This window comes from Stegodyphus dumicola, chromosome 10 (assembly GCF_044657685.1).
Source record: "Stegodyphus dumicola isolate Sdum_Otavi_A_Nest chromosome 10, ASM4465768v1".
In the NCBI taxonomy this organism is placed as follows: domain Eukaryota; kingdom Metazoa; phylum Arthropoda; class Arachnida; order Araneae; family Eresidae; genus Stegodyphus; species Stegodyphus dumicola.
The window spans coordinates 118,585,964-118,605,516 of record NC_140777.1 but is presented as its reverse complement, the minus strand read 5'-3'; the positions used below and the strand labels follow the sequence as shown (position 1 = coordinate 118,605,516).

At 35.7% G+C, this 19,553-nt stretch overlaps 2 protein-coding genes across 2 annotated transcripts in view; one reads left to right on the top strand and one right to left on the bottom strand.

The window, feature by feature from the left end:
• Window positions 1-15,842, bottom strand: part of LOC118200790 (thioredoxin domain-containing protein 17-like) — a 33,184-nt gene extending 17,342 nt beyond the window's left edge. Inside the window, exon 1 of the mRNA XM_035372751.2 lies at window positions 15,568-15,842. Coding sequence (XP_035228642.1) covers window positions 15,568-15,709 — 142 coding nt within the window. The 5' untranslated portion in view covers window positions 15,710-15,842. The remainder of the gene's footprint in view (window positions 1-15,567) is intronic.
• A 477-nt stretch (window positions 15,843-16,319) lies between these two features.
• LOC118200789 (kanadaptin) lies at window positions 16,320-19,320 on the top strand. The gene has a single exon (XM_035372750.2). It carries the CDS (start codon window positions 16,671-16,673, stop codon window positions 18,633-18,635), a length of 1,965 nt encoding a protein of 654 aa, XP_035228641.2. The 5' UTR covers window positions 16,320-16,670; the 3' UTR covers window positions 18,636-19,320.
• Window positions 19,321-19,553: the final 233 nt, after the last annotated feature.

The window sequence follows — 19,553 nt, the reverse complement described above, 5'->3', positions numbered from 1 at the left end:
AGCACTATCCTTATCTTCAGGGCAGATGTTTTTATTTTATTTCGCTTATAATTCCTTACTAAATGTAGTATTTCATCTCGATGTACTCCGTCTTTGATATGATTTAAATCAAATTCCTCGTCATTATAGTTCGCTTCCGATAAAGAAGAAAGTGATACAGAGGTCATTGAAAACGAAAAAATTTCGATTGACAAATTAGTCGGTATTCTCAACACAGCAATTATAAGACGTTAACAGCGGAACTTTGTAACTGAAGAAGAAATTATGTATGTTTATAGAATTAAAGAGAAAGTATTATCACATAAAACGAAGCAACTTAAACAACTTACATTGAAAGAAATGTTTAACAAGGTAAACAAATAAATATTAAGCCTTTTTTTTTTGTAAATTTTGATACCCTTTAGATCATAATTGTTCTTTATTTCATAAATTACGGTTTCATATTTTTAATTTTATAATTTCTGCATGCCATCTTACCAGATTTAAACTGATGATCTATAATCCGGAAAAATCGATAATCCGGAATTGCCGAAATCCCGACGAGTCCAGATTAACGACTTTTGACTGTACTAGATTGCTAACCCAGTTCAAAGGTTGATCAACTTTTACAAAAATGCAGTGTCTCTCTAATTTGTTTAATTTTAATTCAAGTTTAGGTTTTAAACTAAGTGGTACTCTACGTGGTGGTCTCACTACAGGAGCTATCTGATCATCTACTATGATTTTACACAATCCGTTAAATTTTGCCACACCTTCAAACGCTTCTGAATTATTAATAATAAATTGATCTTTAGATGGAGGTAAAGCAGTTGTATACTGATCCAACTTAACTTTATTTGATATTCCAACTTATTTATAAACTGAATCAAATTAAGTTTAACACATGCATCAATTCCTAATAATGGACGTATATGCTTGCTAGAAACAATTAAAAACTCTAGAGTATGATCCTCACCATCTGAGGAACATTGCAACATTAACGACCCATCAGGTTTAACCTTGGACCCCCCTCCCAAATGCTTCTAATACAACATTAAACTTACTTAAAATAAGATTAGAGTTCTTTCAATGTTTCGTAAATTTTCACAGGCAAAACGTTCACTTCAGACCCTGTGTCCAACTGAAAAGTCACAGTTGTCCCTTCAACAATTATAGTTTTAGTCCAATCTTTTGTAGACGATGTTGAGCACACACTTTTAGTTTTTTGAAAATTTATGGAATTCACGTAGTATTTCTCATCAGATTCACTATATAAATCTGTGTTATCATGCTGAGAAACATTTTGGACATGCTTCAGTCTGTACACAGTCGAAAAGTGACTTAGTTTGCCACAATTAAAGCATTTTTTTCTATATGCCGGACATTGTCCACTAACGCGATGTCTGTTGCATTTTTTACACGAAACCATGTCAGTATTTGAAGCGTCATCACACCATCCTCTGTGCTTCCTCACTGCTATGGCTGCATTGGCTCCTCTTGCTTGATGGTGCTTCACTTTCCCTCTTGTTACGCTGTCAACATTGTGTTCTCTTAACGTTTGAGCACGAACTTTGCTCAATTCAGCTGCTTTGCCTAATTCAATTGCTTTTTCAAAACTCGGATTATTTTCTCGCAACATCCTCTTCTGTAAACTGGCATCTGATACTCCAAGGACAATGCGATCACGTACGACAGAGTCACTCTGCACACCAAATTCGCAAGTTTTTTACAAGTTTTTTTAGGTCAGTCATGAAACAATCAAAAAGTTCCCCTTCTTGTTTTCTTTTATTGAATAAAAATCTCTCCACCACAACATTTGTTCTAGGCGTCGTAAAAGCTTCAAACATTTCAAGCATTTTTTCATAGTTGCTCTGATCTATTGTTGAAAGACTGAGTGTGTTGAACACTTCAACTGCTTCCTCACCAGCAGCATTTAAAAATAAAGCAACTTTCACATCTGAATCTTTTGAAGCATTTCCTGCACTTTCATAATAATTTGGAACAGCTGCTTGAATCTGCGCCAGTTTTTGGCCACTTAACTTAGGCCTTGCAGTGGGCGACAAAATTCCATCTTGTGTCTACTGACAAGAAAAACAACCAAAGGGATTGCCTGGCAGTTAGTTGCAATACTACTCCACACGACTACGTCATGTTATATTCATATTAATATTGCTTGATCAATAATTAAGTGACATTACACAGGTTCACATAGCACATCGTTTATTACAAAACCAACATGAATTGACAATTACTTCACTTCAATTCGACCAGCAACTAGTGTGTTGCCACATATATGTAACAAGCTTTATGTACATTACATTACTCAGTATCTGGAATTTACTCATGTCAACATACTTCCTTTACAAGGACATTTCATAACATACTTATTCTCAGGCAGATATTAGTAAGAATGAATGTTCATATCCCATCTCAGATATAAGGTACAAAGACACAGACACGCTTTATTAATTTAGAAGTCAAACAACAAAATTCAGCGTTATATTTGTAAATTTTCACAGGACTAGTTTCAATGGTTTTATCGAACCATCATCCTCAGCTGCAAAAGCACAAATGAACTACGATGCCACAGCACAAGCAAACTAAATGAAGTGCGATTTCCTTTGCGCTTTGGCAGCTGAGGATGATGCTTCAGCAAAACCATCGAAATTAGTCCTGTGAAAATTTACAAATATAATGCTGAGTTTTGTTGTTTGACTTCTAAATTAATATTTGTTCAGTTTGTTATTTTATCTTAATTACATACATGCTTGTTGGATATATTCAATTCAAATGCCACAAAATTCATGATTGTATTTAATCTACTTCTGTAAGCTCATGTTTTCCTGCTGTAAGTTGTTTATTTTGATGTTATATAGTATTTACAGAAAAGTCAATTCATGTATGAAATAGATTCATTAAACAGCTGAGAACACAAAACTGTAAATATTAAAAAGAAATTACATTATAAATGCTGACATAAGTTAATTTTTAGTTTAGGATATTTTATTAAAATTTTGTTATCAGAAACTATAGGTAGGTAACGATTCAAACATGATAATTTTCATATATTCACAGATTCAACAAATTTCTTACGTCCTGATAACTTATGCAACATCTGTTTCTGTCAGATCATCAGATCATCAACATACAGGGAACCATGCACTGTGAGAGGAAGTTCTCTTAAAATGGAATTAATTTTCAGGCTGAAAAGAGTGACACTGAGCACTGAATGTTGTGGTACACCTTCTTGTTGTACAAATACCTGAGAAAGCAATGAACCAATCTTGACTTGGAACATGCGGTCCTTCAAAAAGTTTTGAATAAAGATGGGAAGATTACCTCACAATCTAGTGCTATAAAGGTCATGAAGAGTCCCATGCCGCCAAGTTCTATCGTACGCCTTTTCCATGTCAAAGAAGATTGAAACCACATGATTTCTTCTCACAAATGCATTACGTACTGTGGTTTCTAAAAACAGGGCATTGCCAAGTGAGGATCTTCCCTTACGGAAACCACTTTGGTAAGGCGATAGGCAATGATTAGTCTCCAGATAGTAGGTGAGATGGTGATTTACCATTTTTTCCATAATCTTGCAAAGGCAGCGAGCGAGCGCGATGGGGCGATAATTTAAACGATTTTTCGTGTCCTTGCCGGGTTTTACTATAGGGATAACAAAGGCCCTGCACCAGGCAATAGGAAAAATTTGTTCCTTTCATATCTTATTATACAGAGCAAGAAGGACTACTAGAGATTCATAGGACAGGTGCTTTATCATCAGATAACCTATGCCATCAGGACCAGGGCAAGCCCTATCAGTGGGAGATATTACATTTCTTAATTCAAACATGGTGAGGTCTTTATTATAAGATTCTGCATTAGGATGGGAAAAGTCGATTTGAATCCTTTCCAAGTGCATCTTTGTCGGCAGAAACTCTTTTGAGTAATTGCTACAGCCAGATACAGCTTGCAAATGTATCACCTAAAGCATCGGCTATTTCTTCTCTAGTGCTAATCAACTTTCCATCTTTTTCTAGAACAGAAAAGGAATAATCATTATATAGTCCAGAGGCTTTGTGGACTCTTTCCAAAACCTGTTTGCTAGACATTGAGGAGATAATAGTGGACACGTGGTCTGCCCATGATTTTTTCTGACTTTGCCGCCTCACTTTTCTTGCATTTGCCTTAGCTTTTTTAAAGGCAAGAAGATTTTCCAGTGTAGGATAACGGCAAAAGATACGCCAAGCTTTCTTTTGCCTCTCTCGAAGTTTTATGACAATCATTGTTCCACCAGGGTTTAGGGAACTTTGGGAACTTTGTTGAGGACTTCGGAATGCAGAGTTCAGCTGCTTGTACAGTAGTATCAGAGATCATTTTTACTGCTGTATTAAAGTCCACATCATTGACCACTTCTTCAGTCAGCACAGAACAAAGTTTAAAAAGATCCCAATCAGCTTTATCGTAAATTAAGCGTGGTTGTCTCGAGATCTTTGATTTCCCTGTAATATTTACAATGACTGGGAAGTGGTCACTATCGTAGAGATTCTCCCCTACACTGAAAGAGCAGAAGGTAGTACAGATGGAGAGCAAAAAAACCAGATCAATTTGTATGAAATGTTCTAGTTGACTGATGAAAGTGTATTCTCCCTTATTAAAGAGACAAATAGAGTGATCTTCCATTAATTGTTCGATCTGCTGGCCCCTTGAATTAGTGTCCCTACTTTTCCATAAAGTACTATGGGCATTAAAGTTACCTAAAAGCAATAAAGGTTTTGGGAGCTGCTCTATTATTCTGTCCAACTCTCGCTGATCAATATGCTCATGTGGGGGTAAATAAACGGTGCATACAGAGATTGAAAAGCGTAAATTAATCTGAACCGCCACAGCTTGAAGGGAGGCCGTCAAAGGGAGAGCAATGTATGGGTGATTATGGGAGGTGATAAGGCCCACACCACCACAGGCACGATCCCCAGATGGGTTGTCCTTTCTTACTGTTGTATATCTCCGTATCTTAGCATGTCTGTTTGGTTTTAACAAGGTCTCCTGAAGCGCAAGGCAGGCAGGTTAATGCACGTTTATTAAATCCTTGATGTTATCCTGGTTTTGACGAAAACCTTGACAATTCCACGAAATAAATGTACCCATTATTGATGCTTGTTTTGGCGGTGTTGGTGTTTTGATTTCCGAGGCAAAAGGTGTTTCGGGATAACCCTTCTTCAACGTCCATTTCGTCTGAGTCGTCTAAGCATCCTGAACTCATGCTTGCGATGGAACTTTGACTGGGGGTCCTGGGTTTTTGCTTATTTTTCTCTTTGATACCATCTCTATGTTTGTTCTGTTGGACATCCTGTTTTCCTTTGGATGTAGTCACCGGCATACTACTTTCAACATGAGGTTTTTTCCCTGATTTTTGGTTTCTAGGATTTTTTGTTGTTGCTAGTTCTTTTTTCTGTGCTGTTATTGTGGTTTGTGTTGATATTGATCTGAATGATTTTGTTGCGGAGGCATAAGATTTATTAGATCTTGGCTGATTAGAGAGAACAAGTCTTTTGGCTTCTGCAAATGATATCTTTTGTGTAACTTTAATGTTTTGAATTTGTTTTTCTGTCTGCCATTTCGGGCATGATCTTGAAAAAGCTGGATGCTCGCCTTTACAGTTTATACACAAGGGCCAAGCAGAGCAGCCTTCACTAGAGTGGCCTACAATGGAACATCGAGCGCACGTGAGGCTACCGCAACAAGAGGTCTTTCCATGTCCAAAGTGCTGACATTGAAAGCAACGCACTGGATTCGGTATATATGGCCTGAGTGAACAGTTTAGGTATCCAGCTTTGATGTTTTTAGGCAGGTTAGGAGACTTGAAAGTAAGTATGACGTGTTTAGTGGGAATGAGTTGACCTTCTTTCCGTATTTTGATCCTACGAGCGCCACACATGTTTTGATCTGCCAATTCTTTAACAAATTCTTCTTCAGTTACTGACAATAAGTCTATTTCAGAGATTACTCCTCTGGACGAATTTAGAGTGTTATGTGGCTTAACTACAATGTTTGCTTGTCCTAATTTAGTTAGTTTCAAAAGACTATTAGACTGCTTTCCAGACACAGTTTCTATCAAAAGGTCTCCAGATCGAAATCTAAATATTTTTCAGTTCTCCTACAGAAGACAAGAGATGTTTGCTTATTAGAAAAGGTGACATTTTTTCAATTCTTCAGAGCTGGTTATAATTAAGAAATGTGGACAAAGTACACCTCATGCAGTGCTTTCTATGTCGCTTTTTAGTCTTTTAGTCACAGTCAGAGTATTGGGTACATTGTTGGAGCAGGAAGGTATCATAGTATTCATATTTAAATGGAGAAAGATTGGGGTCCGACCACCCCACCCACCACCATCCCCAACAAGGGGACGCATATTCCTACGCCAGGGCTAGCCGAACCTATACGCAATCTGAAGTCCCACAGTCAGCTTTCCGAAAAGCAGGTACTCCCGAGAGCTTGTCCCCAAGCCACTGACACAAGGACTAGTGATCAGCTGATTGACACCCGTGAGGACGACAAGGTGCCTCCCGTTTAACTGAAGCAGAGGCCAAAGCAGTGTGTTGGGGACAGTACCTTGCCCCTCAACTACCAGGACCCTCCTTTCCAGTGACACGAGTCTCCACGCGCGGCAAACACATGGGCAGTTTTCTCGCCATTCGAAGAGCTAGGGAGTGCCACAAGGCCGTGCCAGTTTCTTATGACGAGCCCAAACCTCAGAAAGGGAAACCACATGGGAGAAGGAAAACGGGAAAAGTTGCAGTGAAGAGGAGAGGAGGCAGAAAGGAGGAGAGATCACTGGGGCTCAAGGATTGTGACATCCGATCACCGAGATGGTAATCCACTGAAGAATCTTCACTTGCTATGCTTTAGCTGGGCATGTTGGAATGGCCTTCATGCCTAGGGTGGCCCTACCAGGAACTGTGCTCCCGACGTACTTTGCCCGTTCCGCCCAGTGACCCCCCCGCCACGTTGAGGCAGCATAGCAGGACTTGGGGGAAGACAAATGTATTAAGAAGAACAGTTTTGCTGAACTGACCGAGTTCCACCATTGCTAATCGCTGAAAATTCTTAGTTGCAACATAAATGCCTATTAAATTAATCTCATAAAATTAACAAATGATGTCTTAACTGTATTTTCTCATATACAGTCAAAAGTCTTTAATCCGGACTCGTCGGGACTTCGGCGATTCCGGATTATCGATTTTTCCAGATTATAGATCATCAGTTTAAATCTGGTAAGATGGCATGCAGAAATTATAAAATTAAAAATATGAAACCGTAATTTATAAAATAATGAGCAATTATGATCTAAAGGGTATCCAAATTTACCAAAAAAGAAGCCTAATATTTATTTTTTTACTTTATTAAACATTTCTTTTAACGCGCGGATGCGTAAAGCATACCTTACTCATAGCCGAAATTAGAAAATTGCAACCAGAAAACTATGTGATTTGTATTCGTGATATTTATAATGACGAGGAATTTGATTTAAATCATATCAAAGACGGAGTACATCGAAATTAAATACTACATTTAGTAAGGAATTATAAGCCGACTAAAATAAAAACATCTGCCCTGAAGATAACGATAGTGTTGACAGATCAACTTCCAGTTCATTGCGTGCCGCGACGTGCCCCCCCCCCGCGCAGAGCAGCGTGAAATTGATAAACAGATTTCGGAACGGTTAGATAAACAAAGGATATGTTTTTATCCATTTTTTGTAGCAATTCGTTTTTTGTTTGATGGACATCGAAAAATACTTTCGTTTTCTAGATCCTTTGGGAGCCCCAGCATCGGAAATTCTATTTGACATAATCGAAAGTTCAAGCTTACTTTTATAAAATTGCTCTTACAGTCTGCAAAAAATAATAAGCCGGATCCAATTTGAAGATTAAGGAACAACGCAATTATCAACATTAACTGAAATAGATAATTAGATAATTTTAGCTTTTACCGTCCGTTATACATTAAACGCGCACGCGAAAACGTATTCTGCACTTGCGCAGATGCATATGCGCAGTCGTAAATGTCTTGCGCGCACGAGTAAAACGCCTATGCGCATGCGTCAATGCGGCGCATGCGCAGAAAGATTTTAGCTTTGAGGTCCGGATTATAGATCACTCCGGATTACGGGAGTCCGAATTAACGACTTTTGACTGTATATTAAAAAACATTCTGCTTTGTGTCAATGAAAATGATGTCACTTTAGCTATACAGGATTCCAGCTGATGGCGAGCGGTACCTCTGTGCTTTTTGTTTCGCCATTTTGTTGATCCCCATGGTGTTGTTAGAAAGGATATTTATGATCCACTAAATCAAATTCTCAGCATACAGACTTTTCTCTCACAAAGAACTCATTGGTGATAGTGCTTTTTTTGTCGCAGCTCACCAATGCTATTGGTTTTAGCAATATATGGTTAATAAAACATGGTATAAAGCATATATAAGTCATATTTAGCATTTTAAACATGATATTTAGTTCATAGTGTGATATTAAGCAACTTGTTAAACATGATAATTAGTATAATTAAAATTCAATTTAGCAGATAAGCATGATATTGAGCATAAACAAGTAAAAACTAGCTGGTTAGACATGGTATTCAAGACAATTAAATTCCAATGTTACATAGATGATGTAGAAAAACACAATGTTAAGCATATGTAAGTAAAAATTGGCATAAACAAGTAATGTAAATGCTAGTGTTATTATTGAAATATATTTCTAATTAATTCTATTATAAGCCAGTTTAAAACAATTACAGTCAAAAGTCATTAATTCGGACACCCATAATCCGGAATGATCTATAAGCCAGACCTCAAAGCTACAAACTTTCTGCGCATGCCTCGCGTTGACGCATGCACGTAAGACCTTTACGGCTGCGAATTTGCATGTGCGCGTGCGCAAAATACGTTTACGAATGCGCGTTTAATGTATAACGGACTGTATAACCTAAGCTCTAATCATCTATTTCAGTTAATGTTGCAGATTGCGTTGTTCCTTAATCTTCGAATTGGATCCGGCTTATTATTTTTTGCAGACTGTTAGAGCAATTTTATGAAAGTAAGCTTGAACTTTCGATTATGTCAAATAGATTTTCCGATTTATATTTACTAATATGTAATGGATCTACAAAGCGAAAGTATGTTTCGGAGTCCATTAAACAAAAAGTGGAATTGCTGCAAAAAATGGATAAAGGCATATCCTTTGTTTATCTAAACTTTAACGTTTGTTTATATAAGCTTTGTTTATCTTTAACGCCGCGGCGCGCGGCGCGCAATGAATTGGAAGTTGATTTGTCAGCACTATCCTTAGCTTCAGGGCAGATGTTTTTATTTTATTTGGCTTATAATTGCTTACTAAATGTAGTATTTCATTTCGATATACTCCGTCTTTGATATGATTTAAATCAAATGCCTCGTCATTATAATTTGCTTCCGATAGCGAAGAAAGTGACAGAGGTTATTGAAAACAAAAAAATTTCGATTGACAAATTAGTCGGTGTTCTCGACACAGCAATTATAGGACTTGAACAACGGAACTTTGTAACTGAACAAGAAATTATGTATGTTTATAGAATTAAAGAGAATGTATTATCACATAAAAAATGAAGCAACTTAAACAACTTACGTTGAAAGAAATGTTTAATAAAGTAAACAAATAAATATTAAGCTTTTTTTTTTTTTTGTAAATTTTGATATACTTTAGATCATAATTGTTCTTTATTTCATAAATTACGGTTTCATATTTTTAATTTTATAATTTCTTCATGCCATTTTACCAGATTTAAACTGATGATCTATAATCCGGAAAAATCGATAATCCGGAATCACCGAAGTCCCGACGAGTCCGGATTAACGACTTTTGACAGTATATACTTATATCTACCAATATTTCATTTCTTATTTATTTACTATTTTTATCGCCCTGGAAAAAAGGGCCCCTTTTTTTTTCCAAAAACCTGTGCCATTAAGTAAATTGCCAGAGATGTATTATCCTAACAGGATATTATGTTTTATGGTGTATTAAATTTTTTTGAATGGATCTTGCCATTATGTTTAACTTTATGCCGAAATTGGTATTCAAGTACGTGATCAGATAGATTTTCCTTATGAAGACCTTTTGCAATTTTACTTTCAGAGGCTGCTCGTTCAATTCTGTGGACTGGGTATGTGCACCACGGCAGATTAACAGAATTTGTGAAATTATTAACAGTCTGATGTATATAATACTCATGCCTACCATTCATCAGTTATAATAGTTATTCCCTTTGTTACCCTTAGTTGTTTCCTCATCTTAATCAGTAACATCAAAATATTCACTGATCTGTTATTGGTTAATCTTTGGATTATGGTAACTTGGCGATTTTTCGGCAAAAATTTGGCGACCAACCCTGCTACAGCAACCTGCTAGGTTTTGTTTGGACGCCATTTTGTTTTCACGAAGTAAAAGCATTTTTCTTTTTTTTATTCAACATTTTTTTCCAACAATCTGCTAGCCGAATTACGCTAATGCTAGAAATTTTATGGAACAAAAGTGCTTAATCATGACGAAGATTAGGTGCGAAATTAGGAGAAAGTGCAGAATCGCCCACTGCTTGCCACGTTTTTAAAAATTGCACATACACGGTATCATCCATGTACACGTTGACCTATTTTCACTTAAAAAAAAAACCCAGAATTGCACAAAAATGGCATTGCGCACACTCTTGACTTTATCCATGTACACTGCTAAAGTCCTAGCTAGTAACCTTTATCGCCTTACCAAAATGTTGCGAAACTACCTGTTACCATTTTCCAAAGATTAGCCCTGTTATTTGCTGTGAACATGTTTTTGATGAAGACAATAATCCTTTTGAGAGGCACCACTGCAGACAAGGATATGTCTCTTGCAACTTCCTTAATTACAAAATAATAGTGAATAAGTGAAGAATAAATTACATATAAAAAGGCTAACAATGAGTGTGATGCTACAACAGCAAAATTATGATCCTCCTAGGAGTGTAAGGAATCAAATCAAATATAAAAGGAATAGTTGCTACCTCTGAACAATCAAATTCATTGGGATACCAGGTGTGAACTATTACTGCCATTGTTGGCTGTGTTTACATTTACAGAGTTCTTTGCAGAAGTGTTTCCTTTTTTTTTTTTTTTTTTTTGAGCAGCTGCTGAGACTGCATCACAAATGGTTTCCAATATATATTTGCATATTATGCCAATATTTACAAATTCCTTCTTTTGGTAAAATAGCTCTTCTTGCAAAAAAACTATACCTTTTTTTTTCAGTTGATGGTAGATTGAAAATAGTAAATATGATAAATATTTGCAATGAAAAACTGCTATAATTTAAAAGGAAAATTTGTACACACAAAAGAATGGATACTCTTCTGCTACCTGGACCTCATTCAGGAATGTATGTACACTCAAGAGCCAAAACATTATGACCACCTGTCAATAACGAGTTGGGCCACCTTTGGCACGCAACACAGCTTCAACCCGCCTTGGCATAGATGCCACAAGTCCTTGATAGATGGCCGGAGACAGATTGTACCAGATGTTATAGCAACGGTCACGCAAATCCGAGATATTGCGAATTGGTGGTTTTAAACCTCTGAGCTGCCGTCCCATGACATCTCAAATGTGTTCTATCGGATTGAGATCTGGTGAGTTAGGCGGCCAGGACATTAACTGGAAATCAGCATCATGTTCCTGGAACCACTCCAACACAATTGTAGCCTTGTGACACGGGGCATTGTTCTGTTGGAACATTCCATTTCCAGCTGGAAAAACAGAGGCCATGTAAGGGTGCAACTGGTCTGCAATGATGTTCAGATACCCTGTAGCATTCATGGTCTGATCTACCACAACCACGGGTCCCAGAGACGCCCAAGAGAACGTCTCCCAGAGCATAATACCGCCACCACTGGCATGTGTATGACCTACTGTGCATTGAGGGAGCAACTGTTTGCCTGGAAGACGGCGTATCCTGACACGGCCATCGGCATGATGAATGACAAACCGCGATTCATTTGACAAGGCAACTCTGCAACTCTCTCCCACTGATCCATGGACCAGTCGCGATGTTCCCGGGCCCAGCGCAGGCTCATTTGGCGATGACGCTTGGTCAGCAAAGGCACACGAGTGGGACGTTTGCTGCGTAGCCCCATATCCAACAGTGTCCACTGAACAGTGTGCTCCAATACTTTTATACTTGGCCCTGCATTGTATTCGGCTGCCAGCTGAGCCACTGTCTGGCTCCGGTTTTGCTTCACCATGCGAGACAGTCTCCGATGACCTTTTTCTTTGATAGCGTGTGTACGTCCAATACTATGTCGTCTACTGCTGGTTTCACCATCATTCATCCACTTTTCATACGTACTAACAACTGTAGATCGCGAACAACCCACGAGTCGTGCAGTTTCGGAAATACTTGTTCCAAGCCTTTGAACCATTACAATCTGCACTCTATCAAAGTCGCTGAGATCCGCAGCCTTTCCCATCACACACAGAAGTAAGTGAAAGAATGATTCTTCAGACTCTCCAGCAGCAGTTAAATACCACTACCACCTGATCACGTGCCTTCCACGTCACCCAAGTGCGCTCATCGCAAAATGTAGGGCTGGTCATAATGTTTTTGGCTCTTGAGTGTATATATGTACATGCATATATACATACATTTTTGTATCACGTCCCAATAATAGAAGAGTACAAACAATTGTTATATTTAAAAACTGAATTTACTGCTATATTTTAAATCAAGAATTTCTACTAGCCGAAGAAATATGAACTACAAGCATGAATGAAAAATCAATAGATTTTAAAAGTAACACTACAAGAAATGCATATATGCAGATCAATAACCATAAATATTCAGGTCTTGTCAATGCAGAAATGTGCCAATTCAAGAGTCTCGCTATGGCTGCTGTAGAAGACAAGTGCCATAATCTTCAATAAAACAGACATATCCTGTAAAATTCAATTCACATACCAAACTGTAATGAGCTTCCTCTTTTAGAAATTAAGTTTACAAGAATAAAAATTTTTTATTTATATTATTGAGATCCATAGCATGCAACAAAAGATTTAAACCAAAGGTTCCTAATGAGGTTTTTCAGTATTGTTTTAAAATAAAATTTTAAAGGGGGTGAATGATGATTAGGAGGTTGACGGGAGGTTTTCAGCTGAATATGCACCGGTAATCGATTGCCATAATCAAGAATCCATTGACTATACACAAATTTTATGAATAAAATTGATAATTAGGTACAACTCTAATATACGCCCTAATTTCACCAAATGTGGCGATATGTGTTCTGCGCTGGTTTTTGGCACGATTGCGTGTTCTATGGCAACCTTGTTGATGTTGAAAAATCTTTCGCTGGAGCTCGTTGATTCGCCTCTGTGTCTGAGAAGATGGGAGGGAAAGATAAAATGGTTAGTTGTTGAATTGAAGTTCGGCAAAAGGAAATATCATTGTGGCTATCCTGTTGAGGGATAGTGGGTATTTGGAAGTGTGGAAAGAGGGTCTGGGAGATTATTTTTAATGGCAGTGCATGATAGAAGTAGGGATTTGTGATTTTATTTATTTATGAACCATAGTATAAATTTTCTGGATAGTGTGTCTGGCTGTCATGTAACTACGATAGTGATTACGTGGCGGTATGAAATTTATATTTCTGCTATTCGAAAACGCATTAATTCATGGTAAGTGCATTTTATTTTATCCTTGTTCTCATTTTGTAGAATGTTATGTTCATTGGTTCTTTAGTATGAATTTCTGTCGTTATTGTTGTTTTTTTAAATTGTTTGAAATTTATTTTAGTTTATTTTGTTGTTTAGTGTCTAGACTGTGCAATTCGTAGATGTTTTTTAAAGTTGAAACAGAACGCTGTGTACATGGTATTATTTGAAATTTATTGTTGTTATGTTATTTTATTAAAGCGAGGAGTGCGTAGATTCCTTCCTTGCCTAAATTGTGCAATTCGTAGAATTTTTTTTAAGTTTAAACAGGATGCTGTGTACATGGTATTCTTTGAAATTTATTGTTGTTAATTTATTAAAGCGAGGTGTGCGTAGTTTGTAGATTCGTTCGTTGCCTACATTGTGCCATTCGTAGATGTCTTTTTAAGTTAAAACATGTCGTTGTGCACATGGATTCTCGTCAAATATTTTTGGTTAGAAACTTTACGTTTTTGCTATCTAAATTTTTTGTTTTTGTTTCGGATTTTTAGCTAAATTGTATGTTGAAAACGTAGTTTTTGCATGTGCGAAAACCGCGTTTTTGGAGACATTTTAGGCTAAAAGTTCGAAATGTAAACAAAAAATTTAGATAGTAATATGGCAGCGTGAAGTTTCTCGCCAAAAATATTTGGCGACTTGAGGGCGCATATCAGAGTAGTTCCGATAATTAATTATTTATTGATATAAAGTTATATCAAGGAGTAAAAAAGAAATCAAATTAAATAAATACAAACGAAAATGTATGTTAAAACCACAGTGTACCTGATCTTGATATTACTATGCCAGAAGAGTTGGTCATATTGAAAGAGGATGTTCAACCACAAATCTTACTCAAAATGCATGAGTTAACTAAGTCTTGAAATTTTAAAGTCATCTGATAGAAATATCTTAAAATAAAAATTGTTTCCAAACTAACATTATTGATTTTTCTTCCTTCTTACCTAATTGAAGCAGGCTTTAATCAAGTCAATAATTTACTACAGAAAACAATAAAGTTGAATATTTTTGGATGAGGTAATTTAAGAATTAAGCAATTTTAGGCCAAATCTTAAAAAACTGCATCAATACATCGAGTGCAACTATCATGTTAATTAACACTGAACTTTTGTGTAATTAGAATCTGTGATTTTGTTTATGAATAATTGTTTATATTTCTAAAATTAAAAATAATAAAATCAAATAAACCTTTTTTTAAAAATCTATTCTTCATATTCTAATCCATTATTTTTAAGTTATTATGTGCAATTATTTGCATTAAGATTATGCTGTATATTAATTATGTAGAGAAAAATCGATTAAAAAAAACTCTTTTAAAAGGGGGCCTATAGATGAAAAGGATTAAGAATCCCTGATTTAAACAGATGTCACATACATTAATAACTAGACTCATGTGAATCTGAAAGTTAAGATATTCAGAAATTTTGATTTGAGTGTCAGATCAATTTTAATTATTTAATTTTTCCAGTAACATCCTAAATTAACTCATAGACACACACACACACACACACACACACAAAAAAAAAAAAAAAAAAAAAAACCTCTAATTTTTACGATTTGATATTAAGATGCTCCAATTATAAATTATGAATTCTTAACTCGACAGAACTATGGAATTATTATCTAATTTGAAAATGAATTTCCACATTAAACATGGATTGCACACATCTGCTACAGGCATGTTCTTGTAATTTAATGCTCTAATTAACTTGAGAGATCATAAGGTTGACTGATAAATAAAGGCACCATAATAGTTATTCAAATTACTATATCTACAAAACTATTACTAATTAATAAATTATAATAACTAAAGAAACGTACCGTCAACACAATCAGGACACCAAGACCGCCCCTCAGCGTCTTCTGCACCTGTAAATAACAGAAATAACTGATGTGATTTAGAAAACTCTGTTATAGCATTCTTTACGGGTTGATACCCTTCGACCCTTACAATTTTTGCCATTTATAACCATTCAAAAGTAACAACAGCACACGAAAATATTACATTAATCTCAATGAATGAAAATGAAAATAAAAGCTATCGTTCAAGCTGTGCGCGAAACCCCGCCTATCATATGGAAGTTGCAAAATATTGGATAAAGTCATGCGGGGTCTTGGCATTGTATTAGTTCATTTTCACAGCACCAGTTCATTTTTATTTGCATAAGTAAAAATAAATACATTTTACACCATTTAACGTACTTATAAAATTTGGCGTGAAAGCTATATTAAACTCATTAAAAATACTCTAGAAGGAGTCTTTGTCTCTGAGTCTTCTCAGAGAAAAAATGCATAGCATTTATTTTGAAATCTGCGTAGCCTTTATTTTGAATAATGTGATTCTTTATTAAAACAACCATCTAGCTTATAGTCGCTAAAAATAGCAAATCATTTTCGAATGTTCAAGTCGCCAAAGGCCGTTTATTTGCATGAAGCGTTCCGTTAAAATATGGCGCCCTTAGAGGAAGTGTATCTTTGGCTACTATATGTTAAATTATGCATGAAATTATAAAAAAAAATCCCTGAAAAAATACTTTTCTAAGTGATCAATTAATGGCTGTCATAATTAAACCTAATATGGCTGCAGAGATGGCCAAACTTCATGTCAGTTAGAGTTGCATATTGGTATTCAAGAAAGTTCGAGAGCCGCAACTAGATTTTCCAAAAGCCATAAACCATTTCAAGGAGGTTAGAATAGAATTGGTGGTGAGAATTTCAAGGAGACTATTCTAATCTCCTTGAACCATTTCGTGTCAAGGCTGTTCTTTGAACACAGGATGGTCCTAATACTAACCTTTCTTTCTTTCATAATAATACTTGATTTTTCGCCTTCGTGCTGAAAAATGAATTGATGCAGCAAACAGCAATTGTAAATACAAATTGGTTTTAAGTTTAAATTACGGTGTTATTTTATTTTGTAAGAGATGGCTGAAACAGATAATCTCTCTGAAGTATTTAAAGTTCCAACTGCGCATCCTGTACAGTCTCTTTCTGGTGATAATTTGTCTTCAAAGAAAAATAATGTTAATGAATCGGCTTCAAGCGATACCGACCCAGTAAGTCAGAAAACTTCAAAAGAAAGCGTCCCGTTACCATATAATGAACCCGAATGGGGTGGTACACCGCCACCTGAGTACGAATTTGAGGTAATTAAGAATGGTACTCTCGTCTCTACTTTTAAAATCCGTACTTCTGTCGTGGTATTTGGTAGAATGGATGTTTGTGATATTGTATTTGAGCATCCTTCAGTTTCTAGGTACCATGCTGTGTTACAATATTGCAAAGGAGACAGTTCACATCCGAAGGGATTTTATTTATATGATTTAAACAGCACTCATGGAACATTTTTAAATAAGGAACAAATTAAGCCGAAAATTTATTACAAATTAAAAGTTGGATATGTTTTGAAATTTGGTGGAAGCTCCAGACTGCATATTTTTCAAGGTCCTGAGGAAGAGGAGGAGACTCTGAATAAAGAGGAAAGTGCAGTAACAAATGATGATGTTTGTGACTGGGGTCTTTGTGATGATGCTGTGGAAGAAGAAGAAGAAGGTATGGCTGAAAATCCATTTGCACTTTCAACCGCTAATGAAGAACTTTACTTAGATGATCCCAAGAAAACATTACGTGGATGGTTTGAAAGAGAAGGCTATGAACTAGAGTATGATGTAGAAGAAAAGGGCTACAGAACATTTGTTTGTCGAATTCAGTTACCGGTTGACACTCCTTCCGGAGATTATTTACCAGTAGAAGCGTCTGTGTCTGGTAAGAAGAAAGAAGCAGTTGTTGCTTGTGCATTAGAAGCATGTCGAATGTTAGATCGTTTAGGTTTGCTCCGTCAGTCTCACCATGAAAGTCGGCAACGTAAGAAGAAAAAGTGGGAAGAGAATGATTATTATGATAGTGATGAAGATACATTTTTAGATAGAACTGGTACAATTGAGAAAAAGAGAGAAATTCGCAAACGAATGGATAAAAAGCAAGAAGTGGAGACTCATGAAACTATCGAAGCTAAACTTAAAGCAGTTACTGAAGAAATTGCTGAAATAAGTAATAAACTATCTGAATCTGTTGTAAAAATATCTACAGGTGATAATGAAGGTGACAAAGACTTACTTGATATATACATGTCCAATTTATCTGAAACAAATCAAGGACCTAAGGACAAGATTGAAAGGAGGAAATTAAAGTTTAGATTAGTTGAGGCTGAAAAAGAAAAGATACATTTAGAAAAGTTATTAGATATTACGAGGCCTGCAAAAATTCCAGAAATTACAAATAAATTTCCAGGAATGATTGGTAAAAAGTTAAAAACAAAATTGAATTTACCTACTGTCAAACAAGAGAAAATACCAGTATTTGTTTCTAAGCATAAAAATGAAGATATGGAAGAAGTAGAGAGTGATATGGAAGATGTAGATCCTAAAAATGAGTCAGAATTTTGTGAAAAGCAAAACACTAGCTTAAGTCATTCAGCTATTGAGGAAAGCAGTACATTAACAAATTATGGACTTCTTAAACCTTCTGCTAAAAACAATGAAGATAAAAGAGCTCAACGGTGTGTTGTTAAAAACGTGGAAGAAGATTCTGCGACTAATGTATCAAATGATAGGCAAACTTCAGAAACTGACTCTGAAAGAAATAAATCGGGCTCAAATAAGAAGTGTATTGGACCTGAGAAACCTGATGAAATTATATTAGAGAATCAAAAATCAGGGAATAATAGCAGTGTGAATTCTGAAAAACATAAAAGAAAAGATAATTCTAAAAAAGTTAAGCTAGATATTGATGTCTATGCTACTGGAAACTCGGAATATTCAACTTGGGTTCCTCCATCCAATCAATCAGGAGATGGTATGACACATTTAAATGCAAAATATGGTTATTAAACATTATACATTAACATATTGTTAAGTTATAACTACAGTAGATGCTGTTTAATATGATGACAGTTAATATTATCGATCAGATAATGCTATGGAATTGCCAAAGTCTTGCCCGTTTGTGTACGAAAACATGAAAAGTATGTTGCTAATTGTGATCAACAACTCACTTAATGTGATGAAACTGTCAGAATAAATTCAAAATAGGTTATAAAACTTGTCAGGCGACAGAGAAATGTTATCAAGTGAGTGTAAGTCGCTGAAGAGTTTGGTTTCAGTTTTGTTAAATTTGAAGCAAAGAAGTAACATTAAGTTTGATATAAATTTGCAATAACTCGGTTGATTTTAAAGGTGATCGGATAAAGATCGTTCTTCTTCGTCGAAAACCAACAACAACCAAAAAAAAAACTTTAAAAACGATAAGTCCATAAAATTGCCTTTTTGCCTAATTTTAAATTTTACCATGGCATATTCTCTCCTAATGAGGAATGCTCTTTGAGTATTAAGATTAGGAGTACTGCATTGATCAAATAATTTCTAAAAATGTAATGAATAGTTCACAAATAAACATTATGAACAGTTTACAAACAAACTTGCATTTTCCTAAATAAATGTTGTAAATATATAACTAATTGTTTGTTTTTGGTTATATTTATATTAAACTGAAGGGCATTTCTTTCTTATTATTTAATATTGTCATTTGGTTACAATGATTGCATTAAGTGGCACCTAATGTAAATTCATTTCAAGCCATAGCCAGAGACTGATTAAAATAAAACAATCTAGAAATTGTAGGCACAACATCCTTTCAAAGTTTTAGTGCTCATTTTCTTATCCTGACAGAAAATATTAAAGTGAAGAGTTACAGTTTAATATCTGGGTCCTCTAAATTCTGGGATTCTAGACATAACCTTACGTAATCAG

Bases quoted from the DNA above. Each gene is read 5' to 3' on its own strand.
- LOC118200789 (XM_035372750.2), top strand. From the start codon at position 16,671: ATGGCTGAAACAGATAATCTCTCTGAAGTATTTAAAGTTCCAACTGCG.